At 41.9% G+C, this 14,280-nt stretch overlaps 2 protein-coding genes across 6 annotated transcripts in view; one reads left to right on the top strand and one right to left on the bottom strand.

Moving 5' to 3' along the window:
- Positions 1–14,280, bottom strand: part of PTTG1 (PTTG1 regulator of sister chromatid separation, securin) — a 294,965-nt gene that overhangs the window by 142,306 nt on the left and 138,379 nt on the right. The window lies entirely within an intron of this gene.
- PWWP2A (PWWP domain containing 2A) overlaps positions 316–14,280 on the top strand; it is a 35,688-nt gene continuing 21,723 nt past the window's right edge. For all 4 annotated transcript variants that reach the window (XM_061616747.1, XM_061616745.1, XM_061616746.1 and 1 more), the window contains exon 1: positions 316–1,095. In XM_061616747.1, coding sequence (XP_061472731.1) covers positions 434–1,095 — 662 coding nt within the window. In that variant the 5' untranslated portion in view covers positions 316–433. The remainder of the gene's footprint in view (positions 1,096–14,280) is intronic.

Here is a 14,280-nt window from a genome sequence, read left to right as displayed (position 1 = left end):
CAGCACTTGCACAACCCTGACTAACAGAGTATCCGACAGGCCCTGAGCGACCACGGGTTCGCCTCCAGCCTGCATTTCACTATGCATTCTAGAAGACCAATGAGCAACTTCAGCGAGATGGGCGGGCCTATTTGTCCGCCTATGAAGAGACGGAAGAGCTGCTCATTAACCTGCTTCTTTTGATCTTTTTCGACACAGATGCCATTAGCCCCACCTCTCCTCTTCCTGCCCTCAAGATCAGCGTTTCTTCTCCTGCCCAATGGGAAGTTCCTTATAGGCTTGATGGATTTCCCCAACTTCCAATAGGAGCTTAGAATCAGCAAGGTCCTCCCCCCCGATAGGCGGTGTTTTCCTCCCTTCCCAGGCGGGTGAAGAAGGCCGCGGTTATCGATTCCACTGCTGGTAGAGGGAGGAGGAAGCATCAGCAGAGAAAATGGCGGCCGTGGCTGCAACTGCGGCGGTGCCGGGTGATGGGGGAGCCGGCGAAGCCGAGCCTATTCCGGGCAGCGAGGCCGGCGCAGACCCGCTCCCTGCCGGCACTCAGGCCGCCGTGGAGTCAGCGGTGCTTGATGCCAGGGAGGAGCCCGAACCAGCTCCGGGTGGAGAGGCCGAAGAGCCGCCGCCACCGCCACCCGGGAGCCCAGCGGGGACCCGAGACCTGCCGCAGGCCCAGCCCAGCCCGGACCCCGTGGGAGAGTTGCCTCAGGCCCCCTGCCCTCTCACCGCGGAGGTCTCCGAGCTTCCAGAGGAGGACGACGACGAAGAGGAGGAGAAGAAGCAGCAGCACCAACCCTGCTTGTCGCTGTTGCCGCCGCCTGCAGCTGGGGGCCCCGCGGGGCCGGAGCCCGGGAAGGAGCCGCCCCGGCCGGAGGAGGAGGAGCCGGATGCTATTACTGCCGCCACCGTTGCGAAGCAGCCGGACCTCTCGGTGTCCGTGGAACAGGAGGCAGCCGCTGGAGAGGACGAGCAGGCGCTGTTGCTGCCGGGCTCGGAAGTGCTGGTCACCCTGGATCACATCATCGAGGATGCGCTGGTGGTGTCTTTCCGATTCGGAGAGAAGCTTTTCTCCGGGGTCCTCATGGACCTCTCCAAAAGGTGAGAGCCCGTCCGGCCGCGCCCCACTGAGCCTCCCCAAGCGTTACAGAAAGGAGACCATCCTGCAAGACCCTTTTCTCCCTAGGCCAGGGGTTCCTCCGACTTTCGGGTTGTTTTTTTCGTTCCTCTCCACAGGGTCTCTGGAGGGGCGGCTCTGATCGCCTCGTGGGTGGCTCCGTAGAGAAGGAGTTCAGCAAGCCATGAGGTGGTTCGTTTCATGGCTCCGCCAAGAGGCCGAAAGGGCCCTGTTGCTGGTGGCCTCGTGGTCTCCTTCAGAGCCCTGCCCTCTCCTCTGAATCCATATCAAGCAGGGGAGTATTTTTCTCTCGCTTTCTTCTTGCGACCTCCAATACTCCCGGGCACTATAATTTTCTTTGTCGTCCTTTTCGTTTTTCTTTTTGGCTCTTCTCAAACTAAAGAAAGTGGGCTCGGCGGGGAACAATCTGACCAGTCTAGATTGGGCCAGTGTCAGAAGGCCGCCACTCCATTAAGATCTCACGTGGTCCAAATTTCTAACACGAACCTGAAATTGGGGAGACCACCATCTTTTGCAGCAGGACCATAGTTTTTACCAGTTTCCTGCTGATGCATAAAGATACATTGGTTTTATTTATATTATGAGAATTCAAGACAATTTGGTCCAATCCATACTTGCTTGAGGGTTCATCTTGGTGGGTTATGATATTTGACTTCTCCTTCACATGGTACTCTTTTGTTTTTCTAACTCCGCTTCAGAAATAGTCTCCGTACCGATGGAAAAAGTTGTATGAGTGATGGTGTATCTTGATACAGCTTCACATGTTGGGAAGTTGCTGTGTATGTTGACTGACTTCCTAATACACCCAGGCTGAAAAATACTCCACTGTTCATAAGTTACAAGGTGTGCTTCTAATACAAGAGGGCACATGAAGCAGGCTTTGTAGAGGTTGGTACCTCAGTTTACCATCATGGAGTGGGCTTCTATATGCACCCAACACACCTTTTTCATATAGTTTTCCTAAGGGTAACTTCCAGCTCTGCAATACAGTGCTATACATCCAATCCTGTAAAAAAAATATGCCATTGAAAAGCAATTTTTATCTGTCATTTCCATGGTGTGTTTAGCTAAGTGCAATAGGGTATATGCATCAGAATGTCGAAAGGCCAGATGATTTACCCTTGTATATAGAAAGTTTAGGTGTGTGTAGAAGTAGTCCCTGAGAAGTGCTCTGAGGTGAGGGTGCAGTCAAGATTGAACCTTGGATTTACTGTTTCACAGGCCTGTCTCCCAGTTCTTAATAAGAAAAGGGTAAGCACCCTTAGCCATGCAACATTAATCCTTTTCCATTCTGTAGGGCAAGCACCTTCAGGCACTTTTGTTGTCTTTTCCAATGATTCACATTCTGCATTCATGCTTTAAGGCTTAAGTCATTGACAGTGGAAGTGATTTGTGGAAGGCAGCATGGCCTCAGGTGCCCTCAGCATTATAGTGCTAGGCTGGAAGGAGCAACTCAAATGAGAAGGTGATGTAGTGGTGGTGGGAATAATCCAAGGGAGGAGGTGTGGCTTTCCCTGCCAGTGGGCTTGCACATACCTGGCTGCCTGACCTTTACTTGAGAACCATTGCTTTCTAAGAACACCGCTTTTGGCATACTTTCCCTAGCAACATATTTTAGGGCAGGGGAAATTAAGGATGTTAGAGTTCCTCTTAGGTATATGGAAATTAATTTCTGTAATTTTCAGCATACAAAGGGATATGTAATTCTTAGCACTTTTGTGAGAGTTGGGTGTGCCCTGGCCAGGGGTATTATGTGGGCTTCATTGCTGGAAGAAGGTCTTGAACCTGATTCCAAATCTAGTTTTGCCCATAAAGCATGTTGTTCCTTATCTTAAAACAGAAACTATAGAACAGCCTTGCCCGATGTGGTGCCTTTCAGACATTTTGGACTGCTACTGTCCTCAGCCCCAGCCATCCTGTCTAATGGTCAGGGATGATGGGAGTTGTAGTTGAAAAGACAAAAAAAAATCATCTGGAGGACAGGTTGAGAAAGAAGTTACAGCTTGGCGAGTTTGACAAATGTTGTGAAACATGAAGTAACTAGCTGCTTGTACAGAATTTCATGTATACGCTATAGCAGCCTTTCCCAACCAGTGTGCCTCCAGATGCTGTTGGACCACAACTCCCATCAGCCTCAGCCAGCATTGCCAATGGCCAGGAAAGATGGGAACTGTGGTCCAACAACATCTGGAGGCACACTGGTTGGGAAAGGCTGTGCTATAGAATATTTTGATGAATTTTTGCTTGTGGTTAGCATGTGATGTAGAATATATCCATTTTTATCATTTTACAAATAATAACAAATATAATATAATGTGCAGTTTCTTACTCCTTGAGTAAATAGAAGGGATTGTTTACATCAGCTTTTTGCCAGCCTGGTGCCACCAGATGTTTTGGAGTGGGTGCTGGCTGGGACCAGTGGGAGTTGGTGCCCTCCACATGGTTTGGATGGCATGTTGGCTTCATGTATAACAATTAGGGGACACATGCAGCCATATGGAGGGCTACTTGTATGTAGCATTTGGCAGTGAGGTGCAATTGCCTTTCCACTATGCATTTTCAATGGTTTACAGGGTGTCTTAATTTTTTCTTTGCCATACCTTGCTACAGATAACCTGCTCACCATATACTTTTATATGTTCCGCATTGAGTTTGCCACATGGTGCTTGGAAACAGGCAGTTTTATCTAGCCTACCTGGATATAGGTGGTGTGCTTGCTCATAATGAATAGGCTAAAGTTAACAGTCTTCTAAGATTAATGTTTTCATTCATGGCCGTCAAAGATGTGGTCAAGTGTCTTATCTTACATTCTCTTTTTCAGGTGTGAAGTCCAGATATGCTGAAGGAATCAAGTAGGGCTGAAAAGCAAAGCAACATCAATGTTGCCTTAGTTTATATAGAAAAAGCAAATCTCAAACTCATAAAAGCAAGGAACTGAAATTGTCAGCAGGTTTCTCACAGTCATTATACATCATTCATGCAGTGTTCTATTGCCAACTCGTTTACTCTGGTATTTTTACCCATGCTTCAGCCAGAAAGGCTCCCAGAGTAGTTTCCATACAATCAATTAATACAAGACAATCCCTGCTCACAGGCTTACAATGTAAAAACAAGATGCACAAAAGGAAAGGGTCAGGGAGGGGAGGGAAGAGGAAAAAAGCAAACTCGGGTGCAAAAATAGTAATTTAAATGACCAAGTACATTTCTGTAAGTACAGTAGGGCCCCACTCATATGGCGGGTTATGTTCCAGACACCCGCCTAAAAGCGGAACTCTGTCAATAAAGTGGCACTTGATGCCTGAAAAATGGCGTAAAAGCGGAACAAACGCCATATGAGTGGGGCCTTACTCTAATTGAAAGCCGCCATATTAGCGGAACGCTGAAAAGCAGGGCCCTATTGTACCATTAACATTTTCTTTTAACAAAGAGTAGCAAATGTTGCTTTGGCTCTCCTCATAAAGTTGATTAAGCCACTTGTAGCAGGTGCCAGGGTTGATATGATTTAAATCACTAGTGAGGAAGGTTCTATTTAATGTTTTTTAGTAGAAGTACATTATTGTTTAATACAACTAATACATATTCAGAGATGTAGGTTTCATTAGAAGGTAGGTACACTAAACAATTCTGAATTAGTTTCAGATTAATTTTTATCAAAAAGTTGGATGATAATTTGGTCATTTTAGTACTTAAGCAGAATGAACTTGTGAAGTCATTCAGGAGATGAACTAGTTGCAACTGTTCAATTAATCGTGATAATTTTGTCATGATGTGCCAGAATCACCACCACCAAACAAGCTTTTAAATTGTACTAATAAGATTGTTTTTCTTCTGGTTAGGTTTCTTCTTAAACAAACAATATTAACAACACGTGCCCATGGATTTTTGAATGGTTAACTATTTCAGTTTTTAGATAAATGTAAAGTTCTTTAAAAAATAAAAATATAGGCAGCCAACATGAGGCAGTTAAAATATTGGGTGGTACAGTTAACTCAGCCTTCTTCTTCACCTTTGTCTTCCTTGTTCATTGCTTGGAAAAGAAATACAAGCTTTCCTGCTTCTTCAGTTCTCATTTCTCAATTTATAATGAATTAGTCCAAAGGGAGAAAAATTATCTCTGCAGCCTACTGCTGAAGAGGCTACTGTTAAGAGCTCAATTACCACTTCAGTGGTCTCCTCCTTGTTCAGATCTAGTCCATCTCCCCAAATTCTCTATTCACTGACCTCTATCTTTGCATTTAGAGAAAGACAAGGCCTTGGGAGAGGGAGAGAGAGTGTGTGCACGTCATGTAGATCATCTGCAGAATTGGACTGATCAAGTTATCTCCCCTCTCCATAAACTGATGTTAACATATTTGTAAAATATAATTAGAAGCTGTATAATTAGTATTCATGATGATACCTTGACCTAGGCTCTTTTTTTTACTTAATTGAACATGTAAAAGAACATTTTGAAATCTTTAAATAAAAAAATTCAATTTTTTAAAAAATAGTGATTTTTATCAACCCTGGTAGGTGCAAGGTAGTAAACACTGCTGTTCTGTTTGAAGAACAGTGCAGCTTGTCTGAGCTAGCTCTGCTGTGTTATGGACAGCAAACTGAAGTATTAGTTGGGTAGATAAAGAGTAGAGGTTCAGAATAGATACGTTATGTGTATGTTCAGCCCATTTTAAAATTTTACTTACCTAGTTAAAAATACACTTAACACTTAGAATAACAATGAAATGTTGGCCCAGTTTCCAAATAACTAAACCATAGTTTAGTACTACATGGATGAGCTTCCATGAGCTCAGGCAAAGCAAGACTCATACATTCCCCAGTTTGTTTTCCCTAAAGAATCTCTGCTTAGTGTTACATATGAATCAGGAGCCCTAGTTTTTAACAAACAATAGTTTTTAAACAAGCCAACTTCAAACCATAGATTATGTTTATAGCTTGTTTAATTAACAAATCATTGTTTGTTGTAAACCAGGATCTCTGGTTGTTTGAGAGATTCTTCAAAAGTGAAATTAAACTTAGCAGATGCCCACCTACACCCTGCCAGGGTGCATCAGTGAAGAGGGGTGCATGAGTGCTTTGCTTGGTTTATCACTGTGTGAACGCAGCCTTTAACTCCACATATAAGGCAGGGGAATGATGGAAGAGGGTGTAATGAAACTCATATGTTTATAGTTCATCTTGCAAACCTAAGGTGGTGGTGTTTACTCATCAGTCCAGGACACATTTACAAGTATTGTTATTCTGATTTTCAGGCAATTATTGTCTCCCAAAGAGGCTTAGATCAGTAATAAAAAAAGGACCTTGCCATGAGGCTTACAAACTAAAAAGACAATATGCAAAAGAGAAAGGGAGCAGAGAGATCAGTCATTCAAGGCTAGAACAAGTGCAGAGCTATACACATTTATAGGCAGGGCAGGCTAATCTCCCCTTGCTGGTGTTATCGCTTGAAAGCAGTTAGTAGTTCTTGTTCCTTTGGTCAACGGATGGGCTAGAGCAGTGGTTCCCAACTTTTATGAGCATGGGACCCCCTTTAAGCTGAATTTTTTTGTGACCCCCTCCCCCCAGGGAGGCAGGCTGGCTGCCAGGAAGGAAGGGGGAAAGCAGCCTTTCTTTGCAGCCTTGCTTCTTTTTCCTTCACAAAACCCCCTCTCCTCTCATTCTACGCAAGGGTGTTGTCAGTAGCGGCAGTGCAAGAAGACAGGAATCAGTGATAGTAATTCCTTCTTCCTGGTAGCCCCTCCCTCAGCCTCCTTTGGCATCTGCCATGTATTTTATAGGCAGATGCCTGCCCTTAGTGCGCCTGAAAGACGCTCTGGCGCTTAGCAAAAGGCCTCCCCTCTCGTTTGGAGCAAGGGGGAGGTGTCATCTGCAGCAGCAGTGGAAAGCAGACAGTGTAGAGGGAGTGAAGACTTTTTTTTTAAAAAAAATTAACAAATAATTCATTTCTTTACTGTTCACGGCCCCCTCTGGATTACTTCCCAGACACCAGGTTGGGAGCCACTGGGCTAGAGTATCCTTTCCCTTTGCTTCTGCAGTCTCTGAGCAACAGACTGTTGGAGCAAAGTGTTCTTTCTGGCAGGGAGGAAGCAAGTAAGCAAACTGCTCCCTGCAGCTGTTCCTTTTCTGGTCGGTGGATAGAGCCATAGTGTATAGTAGTTAACCGAATACATTTGTTGATATTGATCTGGCATTCTACTGCTTTTCTGGGTTTGAGATACAAAAACTGTGTGCATAGCAACTAAAGCAGTTCTAAAAAGTATTCTTGGCTTGTTCACATTTCTAGTGAGAACATAACCCGTGTCTTTGTTTGGTTTTAGTGATGCCATTTAGAGTGGATGGGTTTGGAGTTGCCCTCCCTTCTTTGCTGTGTATAGTTGGGCTGTTTGGTATAATGCAGATAAATTGTACCCCATCATAACTTTGGTTAGGGTACATAAATCCATCATATGTGGGAAACGAAAGGGTGGGGGAACAATCTTGCCCTCAAAAAATTGAGCCCTGACTTATTTGAATTTGAGAAATAATGTTGCAAAGTAGTTATTTTATATATGGTCATGTAGATTAAATAATTACAATTTCCAGATAAACAACTGTTTTCCAAGATTATCCTGCGACTAGTATGTTCAGTTTTTAATGGTGTACCTATTGCTTAATTGTAGACCATTGCAAACAGATTATCCATTTCCTTAAGAAGGCAAAATTTCCACCACTGGACATCAGCAATGTATAGTTGTCTTTTAAATTCAAGATGTTTCAAAACTCCTTGTCACTTAAAAAATTGATGCAAGTCTTCAAGCCGGTGCCTCAGGGATGGGGAATCTGCAGGCCCTTCAGACTTATTAGTCATGCTGGCTGAAGCTGATGGGAGTTGTAGTCTAACATCATCTGGTGGACCACAGGTTCTCCTTCCCTGCTGCACATCATTGTGATTTTTTTCAACAATAACTTTTCTAGACATACCACCCACATACTGAAATGTAAATCATAATGAAAGTTACACGCTATGTAATGTTCATGTGGTAGATAGTCATAATATCTGAACAGGAATTGCAGCACAGTTACGGGGCATGGAGCACAACATAGTTCCCTCCTGCTTGAGTCCCAGTCTTTCCTTATTTGAATGGGAAAATTGAAGGGTGGTTCTAAACACATTTGGTTGAAAGCACGAAGAAACCTCCTTGATATAAAGAATCCTATTGGGCTTCAAGGAAGCTTCAACTGAAAACTCTTAGAAGCGCCCTTCAGATCCTGCTGCTCAATGGGAAAAGTAGAGGGTGGAGCAGGGCATCTGGCATGTGTAGGGGCATTAGGGAGTGGGGCTATCATGCATGAGCCCATTCCTCGTTAGTGGCAACTTCCTCTTCTAGCATAATGCCTCAACAGGGCTAATAGGGATGCACCTTATGACACAGTAATATGGAACCATTCCAGTATTGATATCTTCTTGAGTTATTATGAAACCAAGGGATATGTGTTGGCACTTACCTCTTGATAGTGATCAATATTTGCTTGGCAGCCCCTAATCTATAATACCCCTATCACTCTCACCTCTTCCTTCATGTGCTGCTGCTTTGCAGTCATCTGAGGCTTTAAGCCAGGTGTGGCGAACTTGTGGCCCTCCAGATGTTGGGCTACAACTCCTACCAGCATTGCCAAGAGTCGGGGCTGATTGGAATTGTAGTCCAAAAGTATCTGGAGGGCCACAGGGTAGCCACCCCTGCTTTAAGCCTTAAGTAAAACATATGGGGCATGAGATTTACATAGGGCTAGAACAGAAAGCAGGCTGTAGGTTAGCAGCAGCCATATGATTGGCTTTCCTGTGTGTTATATTTCTTAAAGCATCCAGTTTCTAGTATTGCTGGAACATTGGTTTTGGTTGTCATGGCCAACCAAAGCTAGCCAGAGAAGCTTAATGCATTTTTACGTAAATTGAAGGATGGAGAAAAAGATTGGATACTTTAAAAAAAAAAAAAAAAAGACTGCATTTGACAATGTTTACTTGTGTCAAAACTTAGAACTGTGTAATAAAGCTGAATGGTATTTGAAATAGCTTTTAGTCTGACTGTTGGCAACCAGTGTTTCCTATAACTAAATCACTGCTAGTCGATGGTTATTGTTTCCCATCTTAAATACCGCCAAAGAAAACTCAAACTTACTCAGCAGCCTGTTCAGATACTCTTAACTGAAAGACCGTCTTATCCCTATATACCTAATCAGTCGCTGTGCTCTGCAGGTGATGGCCTCCTGCAGATACCATCTCATCAGGTCCATTCCACACAACATTGGACTCGGGCCTTTAGTGTTGTGGCACCTACCCTTTGGAATCCCCCCCCTAAATATTAGACAAGTGTCATGTTTTTTCAGCACCTATTGAAGACCTTTCTCTTTGAACAAGCCTTTTAAGTGCAGACCGTATCCCAGTCTGCATCTGTGGTGGAATTGTTTTTTAGGATGTTTTATAAATGTGTTTAGTGTTTTATCACCTATTTACTACCCTGGGCTCCTGGGAGGAAAGGTGGGATATAAATTTAATATAATAATAACAACAAACATAACTTAGAGTGGCTTCCATTGAATCCAGCTTAAGCCTGCTAGGATGCAGTGACCCTACTCAGATTGTTTATTAAAACAAAAAGCTACCATACAGAAGCCTTCTTATTCTTGGATCTTTTTTGCTAAGCTAGACATGTTAACTTCCTTTAGTTATATACATATATTCCAAATACATTTATTAGTTTTTGTCCCAAACCTTTTAAAAGCATGTACGCCCTTCAAACATGGTGAGATGCAGAATGAAATTCAGGAGGTTGTAAAAACTGAATCAGAAATGAACCCAAATATCCTGGGTTTCAGTTATTGGCTAGTGATTTCCAGGCATCAGACACTGACACTGCTAACCAATGTGCAACAAATGTACTAATTGCAGGAGGTCGCAGGAATGTAAGTGAGCACATCTCAAATTATGGTTGTGTTTGGATGTGGTTTACTGTGATGGATATTTGGAACTAGATAGGAGTCTGGCCTCCTCTTGGCTGGTGTCCTCCCCTTCTGCCCTGGTTCATGCCATTTCCTTCTGGCACAGTTATAAGGAGTTGAAGCTTTTGACAAACTAATTAATCTGAACTACACTTGGTTTGGAAACAAGTTAACTTATGAAGCTGATTTTTTTCAATAGACGGTGTTGGACTATGACCTGGGAGACCAGGGTTCGAATTCCCACATAGCCATGAAACTCACTGGGTGACCTTGGGCCAGTCACTGCTTCTCAGCCTCATGAAAACCCTATTCATAGGGTCACCATAAGTTGGAATCAACTTGAAGGCAGTACATTTACATTTTAAAAGCAACCATAGGTTAGGGTTTGGATGTACACTAACCTGTATTTACTTAAAATTGGAACTGAAACCTTCACTACTCCTTGCAGCTGTGTTGAGGGGGCTCCAGCCATGGGAGGTTCGGCACTTTCCTGTAGCAATAAACAGTCCAAACACAACCTAAGGTTTTGGCTTTTGTAAGAGACTGTGAGCACGGTGCTGGTGCTGGAATAAGCCATTCTTTTCAGCTTTTCTTGATGGAGAAATGGGTTTTCCTACCAGATTTTTGCAGTATGCATTTCTGTCACAAATTGTGGAAGAAAAGTCATGTCAAAATTTGCTGACATGTACAAGTCTCTTAATCTGAATAAAGTTTGTATGTGAGTATGTACTTTTGACTCTTCTGAGCTTTTTAAAGAACTAGCCGCACTGTAGGAAATACTACAGTGGTAGAACGCTTATGGGCATTTTGTCATGGCAGCAGATGTTTGATCTAAACGCAGTGGATAAGACTAGCTAAAGATCCATGCAAATTGCATCAGCCAAAAAAACAACACTGGGGAGGATTAAAGTTGAGGGAGGGTGTTGAAGGGTTGGATCCATCTGGAGGGTTGGATCCAGAAGTGGCCAACCCTTTGTGGGCTACTTGGAAACCATCTGGCAGTCAGCTGATGTCATGTGGCTTAAAGCCACAACTGCAAAGGAAAAATTAGTCAGTTTAAGTGTGTGATAGAAAAAGGTACCAACTTCAACCCATGGCTGGAAAGGAAGAATTGGGAGCAGACTTAGAGTGACCTCCTCATTCTTCCTTCGCAGCTGTGGTTCCCGGGTTGCAGTGGCCGAGCTCTCCCACCACATAAGCTCAGGACAACAACAATCCCATTCCCATCCAGCCTGTGTCTTCGCACATACAACTTTAGTCAGAGAAATAGAAATTGAAAGTCCGGAACTTACAAGAAGCAAGAATTTGTAGTTAGGCTGGGCAAAGACATTTTCACGAGATGAAAAACTGAAAGGAATGCCCATGTTTGATTGGTAGGTAACTCAGTGTGTGTGTGTGTGTGTGTGTGTTAGCCATTAATTCATTTTTATGAGACAGTAAATGTAGGTTTAGCGTCTTTGTAATAACATTGAATTGAATGAAAAGAAATGTATTTTATTATTGATTTTTTTAAAAAATAAAAAACTGATTTAAATTTTTAAAAAGCACTGATTTTTATCCACCATGGTCTGTTTATAACATGCCCCTTAACTTGTAATGTGTATGCAACAATCTTGTATTAGGTTCTTACATGACTCATTGGTGGTCCTGACTCACAATCTCAAAATCTGCAATATAAGCCACAAATATTGTGCCATGATATGCCAGGAGTAGATTTGATACCTTGATGTTGATCCTGCAGAAATGGCCACTTAAATAGCATACATGCCATGATTTTAAAACATCATATTTAATATAGTGGTATAATGTTAAATACATAGCTATTCCCTTTTTCATGTATAGCTTCTCTGAAACAGACCTTGGAGAACCTAGATTGGTCAGGACTACAGAATTACTATTCTGACTGCAAGAGTAGGGCTCATTAGGGAATGAATTCTGTTGAAAAGCTTTGTTGCATAACATTATCTCCAGGTATATAATATATAGTAAAGTGTTGTTGTTGTTAAATAATAATAATATAATAATAATATCGTGCCCTTCCTTCCAAAGGAGCCCAGGGCAGCAAACATAAGCAAAACAATTAAACAAGAAAAAGAAAAACATACTGAAAACAGTTAAAAACATTCCGGAACATGATTAGAATTAAAAACATTTCAAAACCCAGTTAAAAATATTCTAAAGTATTTGGAGATGCTCTGAACAAATCACTGCTGAGGGCTCAAAGCTCAGTAGGTTGCATCTTGTAAATTGATTTATGTATGTATGTGTTTCTGATGCTGGTTAAAATGAAATGGTCAGATTAACATAAAAATAATTTCAGAAATATTTGTGCTTCCATTTTAATTTTGTATTCTTTTTCTCTAATAAGGTCAGAGTTGAGCTGATATTGCTGCTTTCTTCTAGATGTATACGAGTAATATAAGATCTCTTATTTGGCAAGGGATGTCTTGCTTACAACAGGATGGTACACAACTGGGAATCGTGCAACTGTTTGTAACCTTAAACTGTTGGTATTTTTGTAAATATGGTGAAATCACACTAGGATCCTCTTGCTCCTTTTAGTCTATTCATTTAAGGCCTTACCTTTCCTTTCCCCATCTTGCAGTGAATTATGACAGATGTATCCGGAGTACATCATATTTATCATGCTTGCCCAAACTAGCATGATAGTATTGCAAATGTACCATTGTATTATAAAAATTGTTGTAGATAGTTCATTGCTATCCATATTTACTGGATCAGCATGGTTTTATATGTGAAGTTAATTAACAATTAATACTTAATTGTTGCCAAATGTTGTGATATAGTCCAATCTGATTTACGAAAAACTATTTAAATTACAAAGTGGGAGGGATATAAGAGGGATAATAATGCGGAGTAATGTCTATACAAGGTGCATTGTACTGACACTTTGAAATAGGCAACTAAAAAGGTTATTTAACTAAAACTGAAGTTCTTTACAAGTACTTTGAGTTTAGAAGCTCATTGTATATGTACATTGGTGGGTTGTGTCATCTAGAAATCTTAGAAGGCATAGTTTTGCAAAATTAAGGACTATTAAATCTTGTTTACTTCAGTGGGAGAGTTAAACACATACTGATATATCTTCCATTTGAATCATTGGGAACTGAAGTGCTGAACTTTCTGGGTTGTGCCCAGAGTGTTTGATGTAATTTCTAGATATTAGTTTTGATACACTTGTCTACAGAACACTGTCCTATTGTTGAAGGATGCATATATTTTAAAAAAACTGATAAATGTTTGGCCTTGTTTATTGTGCTTTTGGGCTAAGGGCTTGATACTCAATATAAACTTTGATAGTGTTTTGGCGTTGTTACAAGAAGGAACTGGGGAGTATAGGAGGCAATGCAAGGGCACACCATGAACAGTGTCAGTAGGGACATCTGCCAGGAGATGAAGCTGTGCTAATACTTTTAAGGAGCTATAACCAGACTGCCTAAAATTTTGCAGAATTGCAGTTGAAATCCCTGGTGAATTGGTTAAAAAGTGGGAGCTGTGCATCTGGATAGTGTCTACATCTCTCAGATTGTGCAATTAGAAGTTCCACATACTGAAAATCCTAGTACTTTAAATAATGTGTATTTTGCATATTTTTGTTTGCAGAATAAAGTAATTGGGAGGTTACTACAAGCTGAAATGGAATATACAGGCTTATTGCAGAATAATGACACATTTCTGTAGGTTCTTGATGAAGAAAGAGGTGTTTCTAAGTCCATAGCCTTCCCGTTCATGTACAGTAGGGCACTTCTCTTTAGGGCACTTCGCTAATGCGGCGGTCTCAGTTAGATGCAATTAGGCTAAAGCCCCACTCATACAGCGCTTGTTCTGCTACGGCTGTTTTCGGGCGTCACGTACCATTCTGTGCAATGAGTTCCGCTTTTCAGCAGGGGTCTGGAACATAACCCACCGTATGAGTGGGGCCCTACTGTATTTCATTCATTCCTGCTCATAATTGTATGTCTAAGTAGGAAGTAACTAAACCTACCTACTGTTAATACGATCCTAAATTTTGTGTAATTTCATTTCTAATGATTTATGGTAGAGATTAGCAAGGAACAGAGTTGCCTATCTTCCTCTTATTTGCAAAACAGTAACCAAAAAGGAAGAAAAGACTGGTAGTAGGGGGTTGCCAGTAAAATGGATAAATATTTCTG

The sequence above is a fragment of the Rhineura floridana genome, chromosome 3 (genome assembly GCF_030035675.1).
Source record: "Rhineura floridana isolate rRhiFlo1 chromosome 3, rRhiFlo1.hap2, whole genome shotgun sequence".
NCBI lineage: Eukaryota > Metazoa > Chordata > Lepidosauria > Squamata > Rhineuridae > Rhineura > Rhineura floridana.
Note: the sequence above shows the minus strand (reverse complement) of the source record. Positions and strands in the feature narration are given on the sequence as shown.